This window comes from Saprolegnia parasitica (assembly GCF_000151545.1).
Source record: "Saprolegnia parasitica CBS 223.65 unplaced genomic scaffold supercont2.72, whole genome shotgun sequence".
Lineage (NCBI taxonomy): Eukaryota > Oomycota > Saprolegniomycetes > Saprolegniales > Saprolegniaceae > Saprolegnia > Saprolegnia parasitica.
Genome location: NW_012156466.1, coordinates 103944 through 117009, shown reverse-complemented (window position 1 = coordinate 117009; position 13066 = coordinate 103944). Strand labels below are relative to the sequence as shown.

At 58.8% G+C, this 13066-nt stretch overlaps 5 protein-coding genes across 5 annotated transcripts; 3 read left to right on the top strand and 2 right to left on the bottom strand.

Moving 5' to 3' along the window:
* Positions 1–59: 59 nt before the first annotated feature.
* On the top strand, positions 60–2451 carry SPRG_11780 (hypothetical protein; the record flags this gene model as incomplete). Its single annotated transcript, XM_012350982.1, has 14 exons — positions 60–160; positions 204–261; positions 307–573; positions 623–689; positions 743–862; positions 913–1005; positions 1059–1189; positions 1237–1365; positions 1427–1526; positions 1580–1820; positions 1868–1946; positions 1982–2074; positions 2127–2219; positions 2271–2451. The coding sequence occupies exons 1-14, from the start codon at positions 73–75 to the stop codon at positions 2449–2451; spliced, it is 1740 nt and encodes a 579-aa protein (XP_012206372.1). The 5' UTR covers positions 60–72.
* A 552-nt stretch (positions 2452–3003) lies between these two features.
* SPRG_11779 (hypothetical protein) lies at positions 3004–3752 on the top strand. The gene is made up of 4 exons (XM_012350981.1): positions 3004–3202; positions 3247–3364; positions 3411–3498; positions 3544–3752. Exons 1-4 carry the CDS (start codon positions 3031–3033, stop codon positions 3736–3738), a joined length of 573 nt encoding a protein of 190 aa, XP_012206371.1. The 5' UTR covers positions 3004–3030; the 3' UTR covers positions 3739–3752.
* Positions 3753–4174: 422 nt separating this feature from the next.
* SPRG_11778 (hypothetical protein) lies at positions 4175–5489 on the bottom strand. Its single transcript, XM_012350980.1, has 4 exons — positions 5298–5489; positions 5024–5249; positions 4921–4986; positions 4175–4871 (listed from the first exon to the last, which is right to left on the bottom strand). The coding sequence occupies exons 1-4, from the start codon at positions 5463–5465 to the stop codon at positions 4192–4194; spliced, it is 1140 nt and encodes a 379-aa protein (XP_012206370.1). The 5' UTR covers positions 5466–5489; the 3' UTR covers positions 4175–4191.
* Positions 5490–8590: 3101 nt separating this feature from the next.
* On the top strand, positions 8591–10541 carry SPRG_11777 (hypothetical protein; the record flags this gene model as incomplete). The annotated part of the gene is made up of 12 exons (XM_012350979.1): positions 8591–8720; positions 8769–8875; positions 8929–9000; positions 9053–9168; positions 9213–9276; positions 9324–9458; positions 9505–9611; positions 9666–9754; positions 9808–9923; positions 9983–10147; positions 10202–10378; positions 10434–10541. 12 exons carry the CDS (start codon positions 8591–8593, stop codon positions 10539–10541), a joined length of 1386 nt encoding a protein of 461 aa, XP_012206369.1.
* A 26-nt stretch (positions 10542–10567) lies between these two features.
* On the bottom strand, positions 10568–11574 carry SPRG_11776 (hypothetical protein). Its single transcript, XM_012350978.1, has 5 exons — positions 11442–11574; positions 11235–11396; positions 10945–11190; positions 10819–10881; positions 10568–10769 (listed from the first exon to the last, which is right to left on the bottom strand). The coding sequence occupies exons 1-5, from the start codon at positions 11544–11546 to the stop codon at positions 10587–10589; spliced, it is 759 nt and encodes a 252-aa protein (XP_012206368.1). The 5' UTR covers positions 11547–11574; the 3' UTR covers positions 10568–10586.
* Between the last annotated feature and the right edge of the window lie 1492 nt (positions 11575–13066).

Here is a 13066-nt window from a genome sequence, read left to right as displayed (position 1 = left end):
ATATGGCCAATCAGCGTGCGTGCACGCAGACTCGCGTATGATTGGTCCAAACGGAATTGCTCGACTTGCAACATGTTGCTGCGGCGAGGCTTGAGCACGCAGCGGCGATCGCTGCTGGGAAGCGAGTACCCCAAGCCGACGAAGCGCACCGCCAACCTCGGTTGCATGGGAACCTCGATGCCACGCCTCATGATCGTCCATAGTCTGCGGCAAGTGCGAGAACGTTCTCGTCGCGACGCACGACCTCTTCTTCCTCAACTGGTACACTGCGACGCATGCGCATGGCCATGGTTAGCCGGCGCGTAGGCTCAAGGGCGTGCATGTGGCGAGCTTCCAGAACATTGCACTCGAGAACGTCAAGACGGCGGCGCACCCGCGGTCGCCCAAGGAGCCCTGGAAGCAAGCGAAGCTGCGCTGCTGCGCGTGCGACCAAGACGTTGCGACGCGCGCCAATGTCCGCGGCCAAGAGGCGACGCTCTTCTCGGCCAAGAACGTCTCGTTTCAACTGCCGCTCGGGTCGAGCCCGATCGTGTCCATGTCGGGGTTGCCCTCGGACTTGATTCGGTTCTCTTCGTACGTGACTCTAATTTGCTGTAGCATACGCATCCCAACGACCTCGTAGATGGGGCGACCTGCTGGCGCAGACGACGGCATCTACGAAGCTTCGATCGATCCTCAACATTCGCCAAGTACACGTGTCGTCCATGCAACGATCGTTTTCTTATCACAAAATATCTTTTAGGACCACGACACGACCCAGAGCGCAGCCAAGAAGGACCCAACAACGGACTTTAAAGAATTCAACACCAAGCTGCTTCTCGCCGAGTCGGGCGCCGAAGTGCTCTCGCTGATGGAGGCCCAGGTACGCGACCTCCTGTTCGCATCGTCCATTCTGAACGTACGTGCATGCAGCACCCACGGTCGCTCAACCACGTCAACGTGCTCACAGCGTTTCAGCGGTTTGCTATGTTTCACATCCAGACGCACCGCGAGATCTTTGCCATGGTAGGATCGAGTGTCTTCACGATGTGCCATTTGTTTCACGGCCATTTGGATAGAAACGCAAGCGCATGGGCGCGATGGCGTCGATGCCGTCGTCCGACAGTGACGACGACGACACGCTCATCGCACTCGAGCGCTCCAAGTACCAGCGTCTGCATTTGGATACGATGCTCATCTACTCGACGCGGTAGCTTGGACAATTTGTTGACAGCCAAGGGTTCACGCTAGGGGTAGGTTTTGGAATTTTGTCGACGAGCTCGAGCGGCACGTGCAAATGCATTTGCACCTCGTCCCGTCGCGGTTTCTCCACGGCTTGATGAAGTCGCTCATCGGCCTCCAGCTCGCCCCGTCCGGTGTCATGGCGTACGCTTTTTCTATTTATTTTTATTTTTTGCATTGATATTTTGTCGATGCTTAGCACCAGGAGCCTCGCCCAACAAGTGCTCTACCGTCTCGACCAAGATCGCATCACGCCCGAGCGGCTCGTGCACCTGTTGCACGGCTTTGCCTCGCTCTGCGCCGCGGTACACTTATCATTTTCGAGTCCTTTCTTGTGAAACAGCATGGCCTTGGGTAGGATCGAAGCGCGCAGGCGTGGCTGCCCGAGCTTTTTACGCGTGTGAGCAACTACGTCCTTGCGCCAACGGTCCCGAGTTTGTCGCCCGAGCTCCTCGGCATGCTCGCGTGGTCCTGCGCTGTGGCCCAAGTCCCACACGTCGGCGTCGCCACCAAGCTCTTTGAGACAGCGAAGACGCACAAGAGCCCAAGCATGGCCTTTGCGACGCAGGTGTACCAAGTCCACCTCGAAGACTGGCCTGGTGCGATAGTTTGATGGTGCAAATGACGGGTGGACGTGGGAGTGTAGGTTCGCCACGGCTGCCCGACGCGACGCTGGAGACGTTCAAAGCCAAGCTCCTGCAGCAGGTCGACTGTTTTGTATCAACGTATCAACTCGTGGCTGATGGCCATTGGACACTAGCAACAACATTTCGTCGCATCTGCACCGACAGATCTCGACGACGTTGGCGCGCATGGAGATCCAGCACACGAACGAATATGTGCTTTCCCAAGGGTACACTTCGCGGCCATGCAGCAGAAATAATGGAGCATCATCGGTGGGATAGGTACTCGCTGGACATTGCGCTCGTTGACGCCAAGATTGGCATTGAAGTGAACGGCCCGATGCACTACCAGCTTCGGCGCAACCCGACCGAGCAGTATGCATGCTCGTCCATCGGTCGCATCGTCATTCTCTTTGGATGCAATAGGTGGCTCATGGGCTCCACCTTGCTCAAGATGCGCCACATCCAGCAAGAAGGCTGGACCGTGATCCAGGTGTCGCACTTGGATTTCACAAAGCTGCCGACGCCCAAGCAGCGCGAAGACTACCTCAGTCTACTCCTCGAAGTCGCGACCGCCAGCCGCGCGCGGCCACCGTCGGCTGCATAGACTTTAGGATAAGAAGGAATAGAGAGAGTATGCTTGGATCGACCAGCGCTTGTTGGCAGGATACTACCGCATTGCATCTCGCGGAGCAGGCGCGCGGAAGCCATCGACAGAGACATGCACGGCATCCTGCCCCAACGCAGCAAGATGTACAGTGCAGAGTGCTACGGCGTCGGCGGCGTCGGCTCCATGGCACACGCCTCGGTGGGCCTGCCGCTGCCGCTGGCCGCTTCTCGACTGCTGATTGCTACATGAGGTGCATGCCATGCATGGCCATACCACGCGATCGCCGCCATGGGCCTTTGTGACCGTCGTCGCCAAGGCTACGGCGAGCGGTTGCGGCAAGTCCGTGGCCGCGTCGCCGTCGTCCTTCTCTGCAGTCGCACCTTGTTGACGAATCCGGGTGCGTCGTCGTACTTACGGGAATATTTTGCGTATTTTCTCAACCGCCTGGTTCGATCCACTTAATGTTTGTATGCGCATCTGAGTAAAATGGAGAAATTCCGGTAAAGTGCGGTCGTGGTCGCGCCTGGGCTGGATAGCAACTTGGTCTTTCACGCCTCTATACATAGCCGCTTGACGATGATGTCCAAGCGTCGCGGCAACGGGAAGGACGGCAGCAAGCCCGAGATGGGCATGGCCCAGCGCATGACGCTCAAGATCCTCTCGCTCTATGACAGCACGACCAACGTCGACGCCATCATCCAGGAGCTGTACCATCCCGAAGCGACGTTCTCGGACCCGCTGGTCGAAGGTACTTGCGTCGCCATGATGGCCTCGCCGCTCATGCTCGTCTAGTCTCTGGCCGCGACAAGGTTGCCGCCCAGTTTCGCGTCTTGCCATCGTTTGTCGCGCAGTCGCATGCGACGTTGATCCGCGGCTCGATGGCGGGCGTGAGCATCCTCACGATTGACAGGTAGATGATGCGGCCAACTGTGGTGTAGCGGCTCATCGATATCTAGCACGGTCACGTACAAGCTCAAGCCGTTCCCAGAGTACATGGGCGGCGCCTTGCGGATGTTTACGGTCATTGAGCTCGAAGATCAAAAGGTACAGGCTTCGATCCTCGCGGAACGGGGCATTTTACACGATTAGGTCATTTCCCACACGGACCATTGGGACATCCGCTCGGTCTTGGAGAACGTCCCGATGCTGTCGTTCTTTTACCGGCATCTGCGCACGAGTGTCGGGAGCGCGTCGTCGCATGTCATCAACGTCTTCTTGCCCGAGTCGTCGCCGCCGTCGGAGGAGACCCAGCTCCTCGACGCGCCGAGAACCGACCACGACTAGGACAACTCGTTAATACAATAGTTTATAGCGAGACAACCGTCGCACGCTTGGATGTTTGTATCAACTTGATACTCGACAACAGCGACGACGCGGACAAGCGACAACGACATGTACTCGCCACACTCTCCGTGCAAGCAGTGGACAAGTGACCGCCGCCATCGTCCATCGCCGTGGCCCGCTCAACAAGTGTGCACACGATGTCTCGATCGGGATGGTAGAGGGGCGAGGGCGAGGCCTCTCTTCACTACCCTACCCCTAGCACGACTCTGCACTATCCATGGGCAGCCATACAACATGAACATTGTACGGGCCCTTGCGTTCCAATGTCCAGCTGCGTGGGGCTGCATCGTGAGCTCCTTGCACGAGCGAGTTTCGACCCCTCGCCCTTTGTTGCGCTGCGTGCGGGCTCATGTTGCACAACGGGTCGCGTGATGCATCGTACTGTACATTCGTTTAGTTGAATGCAAGTCCTGCAAACGGATCCCGACCGCCGGCCTTGGGTGCGCCGTAGCTCTGCGCGTACCCTTGCTGCTGCTGTTGGGGCTGGCCATAGCCTTGCGCAGGGACGTTGTTGTAGCCGTAGCCGGTCGGTTGCGACGGGTACCCTTGGCCGTACGACGCGTGCGGTGGGCCGTAGGCGGCGTGGGGGTGGGCCACCATGGTCGGGTCCAAGAGCGAGCTGATGCTATGGCCACCCGACGGCGGCCCCGACAGTTGCACGGGCGCAGTCGGAAATGCCGTCGGCATGCCCGCCGCGTTGAGCGACGGGGGCATCGCAACGGCAAATGGGTCGGCGGCCGGCGCGCCTTGGAACGCTGACCAGTGACCACCGTTGTTGTTGGTGGTGGTGGTAGCAGTACTGCTTGGTGCGTTGAAGAGCGACGGCGGTGCCGGCGAAAACGACGCCGACGACGATGGCGCAGCCGAAAAGCCAAACGGATCGAACGAAGCCGTCGACGACGGTGCCGGAGCGACGGGCGCAGAGAACGCGTCAAACGTCGGTGACGCGACCTGCGGCTTGACTGGCGCCGAAAACGCTTCAAAGGACGCGGGTGCCACCGGGGCCGAGAAGGCTTCGAACGACGCTTCGAATGCCGGCGTCGGCGGCGGCGAGAAACCGAGCAGGTCGGCGCCTAGGTCATCACGCGTTGGCCTCCTTGTCGCGTCAGCAAGGGTACGTACTTGGCGCCGCAGGAGTTTCCTTTGCTTTCCGAGTCGAGGCGGACGACGCGTTCGACGACGATGGCGCTACACAAGCATCTTGTTAGTCGAGACAGGGTGCTACCTGGCGTACGGCTGGGCGCGCCCTCGGCGTAAAAGGCGCGGTCGTTGTACACGGTGTTGATAAAGCGCTTGAAGACATCGACGTGGTCCGACTCGGTCGGCTTGCGCATCGAGCGGCCGTCTTCGTAGGCGCCGAGCCACGTCCGGCGCGCGACCGCGTTGCCGCCGCCGTTCTCTTCCTTGAGCGCATCGACCTCGTCTTTCGTCCAATTGGACATGGTCACGCTCTACGCGATCATGTTCGTCATGGCCATGTCAAGGCGAGGACCAGGTACTTTGACGCGGTGGCTGTAGCTCTGGTGCGCGCTCTTGCAGTTGTTGCAGACGAACGTCTTGAACTTCTCGCAGATGTTCGAGTGGCCAAACTTGGCGACCGCGTCGCAGTTGGCGCAGGCCTTGTTGGCCTCGAGCTTCCGGATCGTGTTAAGGGCCGCTTCCGCCATCGGTCTCCTCGGGGCTTGGCCGCGACTCTAAATATGGGGCCCTCGTCGCCCGCCCCGCCAGACGCGCCGATGCCATTGGCCAATATGTTGGCGCCGATAAAAATATGCACCAATTAAAATCGACACGAGCAATTACACGCGTTCTTTGACCGGCATTGCTTACGTGGCTTAATCGTGGCATGTGGCCGCTTATTTCTGGCGCGCGCCAAAAGTAAGCGCCAGACGCCTGTACGACATGGTGGGGAAATGCGCGCTTCGCTCGTCCTCTGGTTCGCACCAGCAAAACACTCTTGCGCCTCTCGCCGGTTGTATTCGTCGTTCTACGTAGCTGCTCAGTGACACATGCACTCGATCCAAGGCGTTGGCTGGCGCAACGACGAGTCAGGTGGACAGACCCAACGTTGTGCACATGCATATCCGAAGGTAACGTTATCGCTGGCCTATGAGACGATGACCTTCGCCAATGCCTTCTGCGACTGTTCAGCACTTCACCAAGTTCACTTTCCAATACCTCGCAGTGTCCTCTACGCAAGACAGGTGAGCCCTACCCCTCCATGGGATACCTACAGCTGTAGCCTGCCCTCGGCAGAAAACGAAGGATATGTGACCAAGGCGACAGAGTCCCGCCAATGCAACGAGACTCCCAGATGTCTTGCAACGCTCGCGCGCTTTCTGCAGCCAAGGGTATACCGGTGTGTGCCTTTTGGCTCGTCGTTACGCGGTACTCACGATCTGGATCATCCGCGGGCTTGGCTACAATGCCAACGCCAGGCTTGAATCGATGAGGTCTCGGCGCGCAGTTGGGTTTCCTGTGCGGGCGACGCCTCTTCATCTTGCCTTGCAGCACGATTGGAGGCAAGACTCTGCTGTCGGCGTCCGGTCTTTGCGCATCGAGCTCTGTCTCGACGACGCCAATGGAGAAAGATCGCTGCGGCACATGAGGTACTGGTCTCAAAAGCCGAGACAAAACGACGGTTGGTGCCCACATCAAGGTACGCACAGATGCGCTTTTCTACTTGACGCACGCCGCCTGTGGTCGCATCGCCGGAGGCCACCTCGATGATCGTCGCCTTGGCTCGTTTGCCCTTGATCTGTGGTATGCTAGCGTGCACCGTGAGAGTGTCCATAGTATCGGGCGCTCTCGGACTCGATCGCGGTTGGCTCTCTCGTCCATGTCAAATTGATGTATTGTTGGTTCCGTATGTCGAGTCTGTAGCAGCTTTGCTGCTCGAGGCAGTACATCGCCATAGACGACAGCGGCATGCTGAACGCAACCATGCCATGGCCTTGTTACGCGTGCAGACGCTTGGCCAACGCTACGAAGCCTGCGTCGCGCGCCACATTCGCTGCCGTTCGACTAACCTACAGCAACATGTGCATGTGAGCATTCTCTCCTTCTCCAAGTGCGAATGTGCCTCGTCCAAAAGCGACGCATCTGCGTTGGCAGACAAGAGGAGCTCCACGACTGGTCCATGGCCCGCACGTGCAGCCACATGCAACGACGAGCATCGGCTCTACACCAACGTCACGTGCTCTCAGGCTGCAAAGCGAGATGATGGATACCGCGTCGGTTGCATTGACGTTGGCGCTGGACGCGAGCAGCCTGGCGACCGTCGCTTCGTCGCCACGCACGCTGGCGGCATGCAGGGGCGTGCGACGCCACTAGTATCACGGAGGTGTAGAAGAAGCGAAGAAAGTCGTCGAACGTACAAATGCGTCGCAGCAGCTTGGATCGACGCCGCATCGCAAAAGCGCGTCGACGTCGGCCACGTGTCCGTCGCTGGCCGCCGAATAGAGCCGCATCTATGTCCAGTTATACTTAGGTAGAAAGGCGGCGGTGGACCTCTCGACCAACGACGTGGAGGTGCTCGGCCGATGCTTTGAGACTCGCCAACGATGGTCCGCTGACCGACGCGACGACAGGCGAGGTTACGTCCCCATAAAAAGCAAGGGCAGGCGAGGATTGGAGACGAGCGTGGACGTCGGGCTCGGTTGCTTCGTCTTGTTGGGCATACAAGAAGTGCGCCATGGCATCGAATTTTTTTCGAGTGCGATCTCAAGCGCCGTCTTCTTGGTCTACCTCCGCCTCGTTTCACGATGAAATGTCGAATGGGACGGGAGGACGTACGCTGCCTTTAACGTTCATGTCTGCGTTGGCGTCCATGAGGAGTCGCACAATGTCCAGATAATTGAATTTCACAGCCAGAATCAGAGGCGGGTCTCCGTAATAGTAACGTCGTCAAAATGACATTGCCGTTTCAGTAGACAATATGTAGTTCAGTCAAGGACGTACACAAGAATACTCGGTCGACACGTTCTGCGTCAGCAAGTAGCGAACGACGTCCGTTTGACCACAGCACGTAGCAAACCACAAGGCTTCCTACAACATAATACAAAGATACATTCAGGATGTCAAGAGAGTACGCCGTTGTTAAAGTTGGGATTGACGCTGTCCTCTTCCACGAGCCACTTTACGTCGGCCAGTCGACCACCTCTTGCAGCGAGGCAAAGTGCTTCCTACATATCAGCATACAATGGTTGCACTCGTCGCTTCCTCCTTCGTCGTTGTCTACCTCCTTTAGCGCGGCCATGACTTTTCTTGTCTCTGGCGACATCCAAAATGCAAATGCAAAAATTAGATCGCCCCTTCCAATCATATGCTGTCATTTTGGGCCTCTCATTTTTGATTGGCCAAAATGAGTTACGCATTGCAATATCCCAGGACGATGCCACGTCATGTCCAAGACCTGCATGCACCAGTCAGTACTAGTACATTGCTGAGCGTCACAAGAATGCCCCTCTCTACTGGTAACAACAACGGCCACGAAGTGCTCAAGAGGCCAGCGTCGCCGTATTGTTGTGGTTCCAGGCCGCGCAGGTTGCCGCCTTCAACGTCCAAGATGCTGCCCGCGTTCCCGGCCGCGGCCGCAAGGAGCGTGGTGGAGTCATATATCCTAGTCGATGGAGTCTGTCACGTGCCAACGCTCTCATCTCTCTCGCCTAGCCTCTTGTGCTGCCTTCACTTCAAATGCCTCGGTGACCAATGCGAACCCATAAGTGGCGTGCGTTTAGCCAACCCAGTTCTGGCGGTATCCGGACACGACCAACACCAGCAACGCTCTACCATGCTCCTCGCGGCCGCGGCCGGGAACGCGGTCAGCATCTTCGACGTCGAGGGCGGCAACCTGCGCGAAGGCCGCAAGATCAGCAGCGCGAGCGAGACGACGGCGACCTGCGCGGTCTGGAACCACAACAGTACGGCGCTCTTCCTGGCTCATGATGGCTCATGATGGCTCATGGCAGATCGTATCCTGGCGAGCGCATTTGCCAACGGCCTCCTCTCGATCAACACGCTCACTGCGCGCGAGCCATCGCTGTGCAACCTGCAGGAAGGCTCGTCGCCCGACAAGGTACAGTGGTGCGATCGATGCGCCCACGGATCAGCGACTCCTGCGATGACCAGCGCGTCAACGCCGTTCAATTTAGCGCCGGGTCGCGCTACCTCATTAGCGGCGGCGCCGACCGCGTTGTCCGCGTACGTTCTCTTCTTGCATGCTGCTCGTTTGAGGCGAGAATCCATTGTTTAGTTTTGGGACCTCAAGCACCAGCAGCTCAAGCACGTCTTCCCCGAGTGCTCGAGCGCGATCCAGACGCTCGCGTTCACGGGCCAGAGCGACGAGCATGTCGTCGCCGGCAGCGAAGCGTACGCTGCTTCTTCGCTGTACCTCGCCTGACGCACGTGCGTAGGGGCGTCGTGTATCTGTATACGCAGAACGGCACGCAGTCGAACGTCCTGCAAGTCGACGGCGAGGTACGGCCCTTTTTGTTGCACGTACAATATTGTCGTGGCGGGTATAGACGTCGCCAGTTCAATTCCTCCAGTCGTCGCCGCACCCGTTCGTACGTGACAAGGTCGGCGCCGTCTACGGCTCTGGGTCGCTGCGGGTCTGGGATGCCGCGACCGCGTCGGTAGTCTCGAGCTTTGAGCATCTCGTACGCCGTCTCTACTTGGTTGAAATGGACATGGATGGATGCGTAGCACTGGGCGCCGGCGACGGCGCTCGCCTTTTCGCCCGTGAGCAAGAACCTCGTGGCGACCGCTGGCCTCGACAAGCGCATTGTTTTCTGCGACATTGCCCAGAAAAAGTACATTATTGTCTGTCCCGTCGGACAAAGAACAAGTGGATACTTGGATGCTAGAGAGATGAACTGCCTCGAAGGACCGTACCCGATCACGTCCATGTCTCTCTACTCGAACGGCCACTCGCTCGCGACCGGCACCTCGACGGGTCTTCGATCCTCGCTATGCGACATTCTTTTGATCGATTTTACTGGATATTAGGGCACATTCTTATGTACGACATGCGTCGGACGGCCAAACCGCTCTCCGTGCACTTGATTGACGCGCAGAAACCCGAGAGCGTCAATTTCCTCCAGTTTGGCTCGTCCCTTGACAAGGTCGGTGCTTCGATCCTCGCTACGCACCTCTTTCTTTTCCATAAATCAAATCGCGGTAGGTGCGCAGCATGGACGATCCGTACAGTCGACCCAAGGCGAAGAAACATCATTCGTTCAGTATGCAGGGCATGCAGTCGTCGCTCCAGCACCTCGCGACACCCAAGGAAGTGCCCGCTGCCCGCGCTTCGTTGTCTCTGCCATCGTCGCCTCTCGTGCAACCACCGGTGCGTCCAAAGCATTGCTACGGCGATGTCAAGATACCGCAACGACTACGGTAGGTGCTCGCGGACTCGCGGCCCGTCACCAACCGAACGAATGACCCGACGCCGTCGACAACGCTCGATACATCGACGCAGCAGTGGCTGCAACGGGAGCTCGAGACGATGAAGCAAGCACTCTCGGACGAGATCGCCAACGTGCATCTAGAGGTTCTTCGACAGCACCAGGCCCAACAGGTAGTAGCAGGACCCTTTGTTGTGGGTCCCGTTCCATATCAAGCGCCATTGGTAGACGGAGATGACGCGGGCGCTTCAAGACGTCACCAAGCAGCTCCAAGCCATTCTGGCCGAAAACAAACGTCTCCACGACGAGAACGACCGACTACGCAACGTGTTTTAAAAGTCATCAAGACAACGCGTGGGTCGTCCAGGATCGAAGTGCGTACTAGATGTACAAGCTCTCAAACGACTTGGTGGTGGCAGCATCGTCGAGGCTCTTGGTTGTCGGGACTGACGAAAGCCCGAGATGCGCTAGCAGCGGGGCAAAACAGCGCGTCGACTCGAGCAGTGACGTTGTCGGGTGCAGCAGCGAGACAAACACCGAGGCGCGGCGACGGCGAAGCGTGCACTAGAGTCAGACTTGTACAACCTTAACAAGAAAGGTGCGAGCGTAGTACATAGGTGAGGAGCGCGGCTGGAATGCCCGTCACGAAGCGTGGCGCAGGCAGCATGGGCACCTCCTACGCACATGCATATATGTTGATGATCATCCGAGATAGGTGCTGTCGACGGAAGGGTCGTACCGAGAGAGGCGACGACGCAAGCTGGTAGAGCACACAGCCGTCGTGCAAGGTGGCGTCGTATGTGACCGACATGAGGGCGCTCAAGGACATGACCTCCTGCGGCGCGACGTGGGCAAAGAGCGCATCAACAAACGTCCACACGTCGTTCTCGGCGACCTCGAGCGGCGCGAGGAGCAGCAGCGTCTCGGGCGTGAGGGCTACGAGCGCGCAGACCGCGGCGGGTCCGGCGCCAAAGGTCGTGTGCGCCTAAGGAGATGGATGAGGTCGTACGCGACGAGGACGATGCGTACGATCGGCGTCGTCGAGAGGACGAGCGTGCCAAGCACGGGCGAGCCCTGCGAGATGGTCTTGGCAAACGCCGTGGCCTCGGCGCCGGTCGCGACGAGCAAGCGCGCTGGCGTCAAGCAGGTTTCGTTGCGGCGTGCGAGGTCCGCTCGCACGCTCGGACTCCACTACGCCAGGAGGTATGAAGATGGGTGGGCAGGCAGCTAGCGTACGCGGAAGATGGCGTCGGCTAGCGCGGGCGCGGGCGCTTCCTCGACGTCGACGAACGTGCGCGAGTGGAAGTCGGCTTCTTCAGGGTACCGGAGCTGGAGTGCCATGCTGCGGCTTGTGGGCTTTTGACCTTGTCGAAATTTCTATTCATGGAAGGGGGTGCTCGTACCACCCCTTGTATGTAATGTCCGAATTGAGTTGTTTGTATTCGCTGTGCTTGCGTGCTTTATTGAATCCACATACGTTGGGTACTGAAGAACCTGGCATCTATCGTCTATGGACTGCTTTTTTCAAGCTTCACGACGCGGTAAGTGTGAGTACAATTGTACCGATGCGGGATTGGAGATCGCGTTCCGAAAGTGGGGTGGCACCGCCACCCCTTTAGATGATATTGCTATCCGGACGTCCGGATACGACTGCACTTGCGTTCGCGGTTCCATCCTCATCCTGCCGCCGGGATCACAATGGAGCGAGCAGCGATCTTTGGCGGAGACGACGACGTCGCCGGCGCGTCGCCCATGAAGGACGAGGCCATGGGCGTCGTCTGGAAGGAGTCGCCAAGCGACAAGAAGCTCAAACCCAGCGGCGCTAGCAACCCGCAGGTCAACGCGACCGAGCTGCAAGGCTTTGTCACGAGCTTGATCACGAGCCCGTCGCCCAACAAGAAGAGCCAAGCCTCGAAGCTCAAGTTCAAGAAGAAGATCGTAGGCGCGCCCGATGGCATCACACGCCATATTGCGTTCAGCCCGGACAAGCATCTGCGACCTCCGACCGTGCCCATCACCGCCTCGCCCCCGCCCGCTCGAAGCGCCGCAAGACAGGCGGCGACGAAGACCAGAACCTGCTCTCGATTCTGCAAAAGATGGACGATGCGTACGCCGACTCGCCCGAGAAAGGCCTCCCGACGCCGTCGACTGTACCTGCACCGGCACCCGCGCCAACGGCGACAACCAGTACCATGCCTGATGTGGACATGGACGACGAAGAGTTCACAGAAGAAGCATGGGGCATTCTCGAGCAGATGGAGATCCAAGCCACGCAGCAGATCCTAGAGCGCGACCAGAAAGCGCAGGCGCGACCACTGGACGCAAGCCCCATGGTCCCGTCCCGCATCGTCGAGCCACGCTCTGGGATGAGCCCCGCGGTCGTACCACGCAATCCACTGCATCAGGTCATGCGCCCGCCACCGCCCGCGATGCCTGCGATGCCCGCGCGAGGTGTACAGCGACAAGTACAAGACGGTCCAGGTCGAGATCCAACGCGTCCTGTGGGGCCAGGCACGACGACGACGACGACGACGACGACGAGCGCACCACCGCCAACTGCGCCAGCGACATTGATCCGCGCCAAGCCCACCGATTACATTCGGCTCGTCGCTCTGGAAGTGCACACGGACCATGCGCAGCGCAAGCTGCTGCTCCGCGCGATCGACGACGAGGCAGTTGTGCACGACGTCGTCTTGGCCGACGACTGGTTCGACACGCCGCTCTCGGTCGGCGATACGTTCAACTTTATTTGGACGACGCCATGCACGTCGCCGCTCATCGCGACCAACCGCGCCCACCTCGTGATCGTGCACCCTGATATCCTCGTACGGCCACTCACTATCCACACAACGATCCATGTA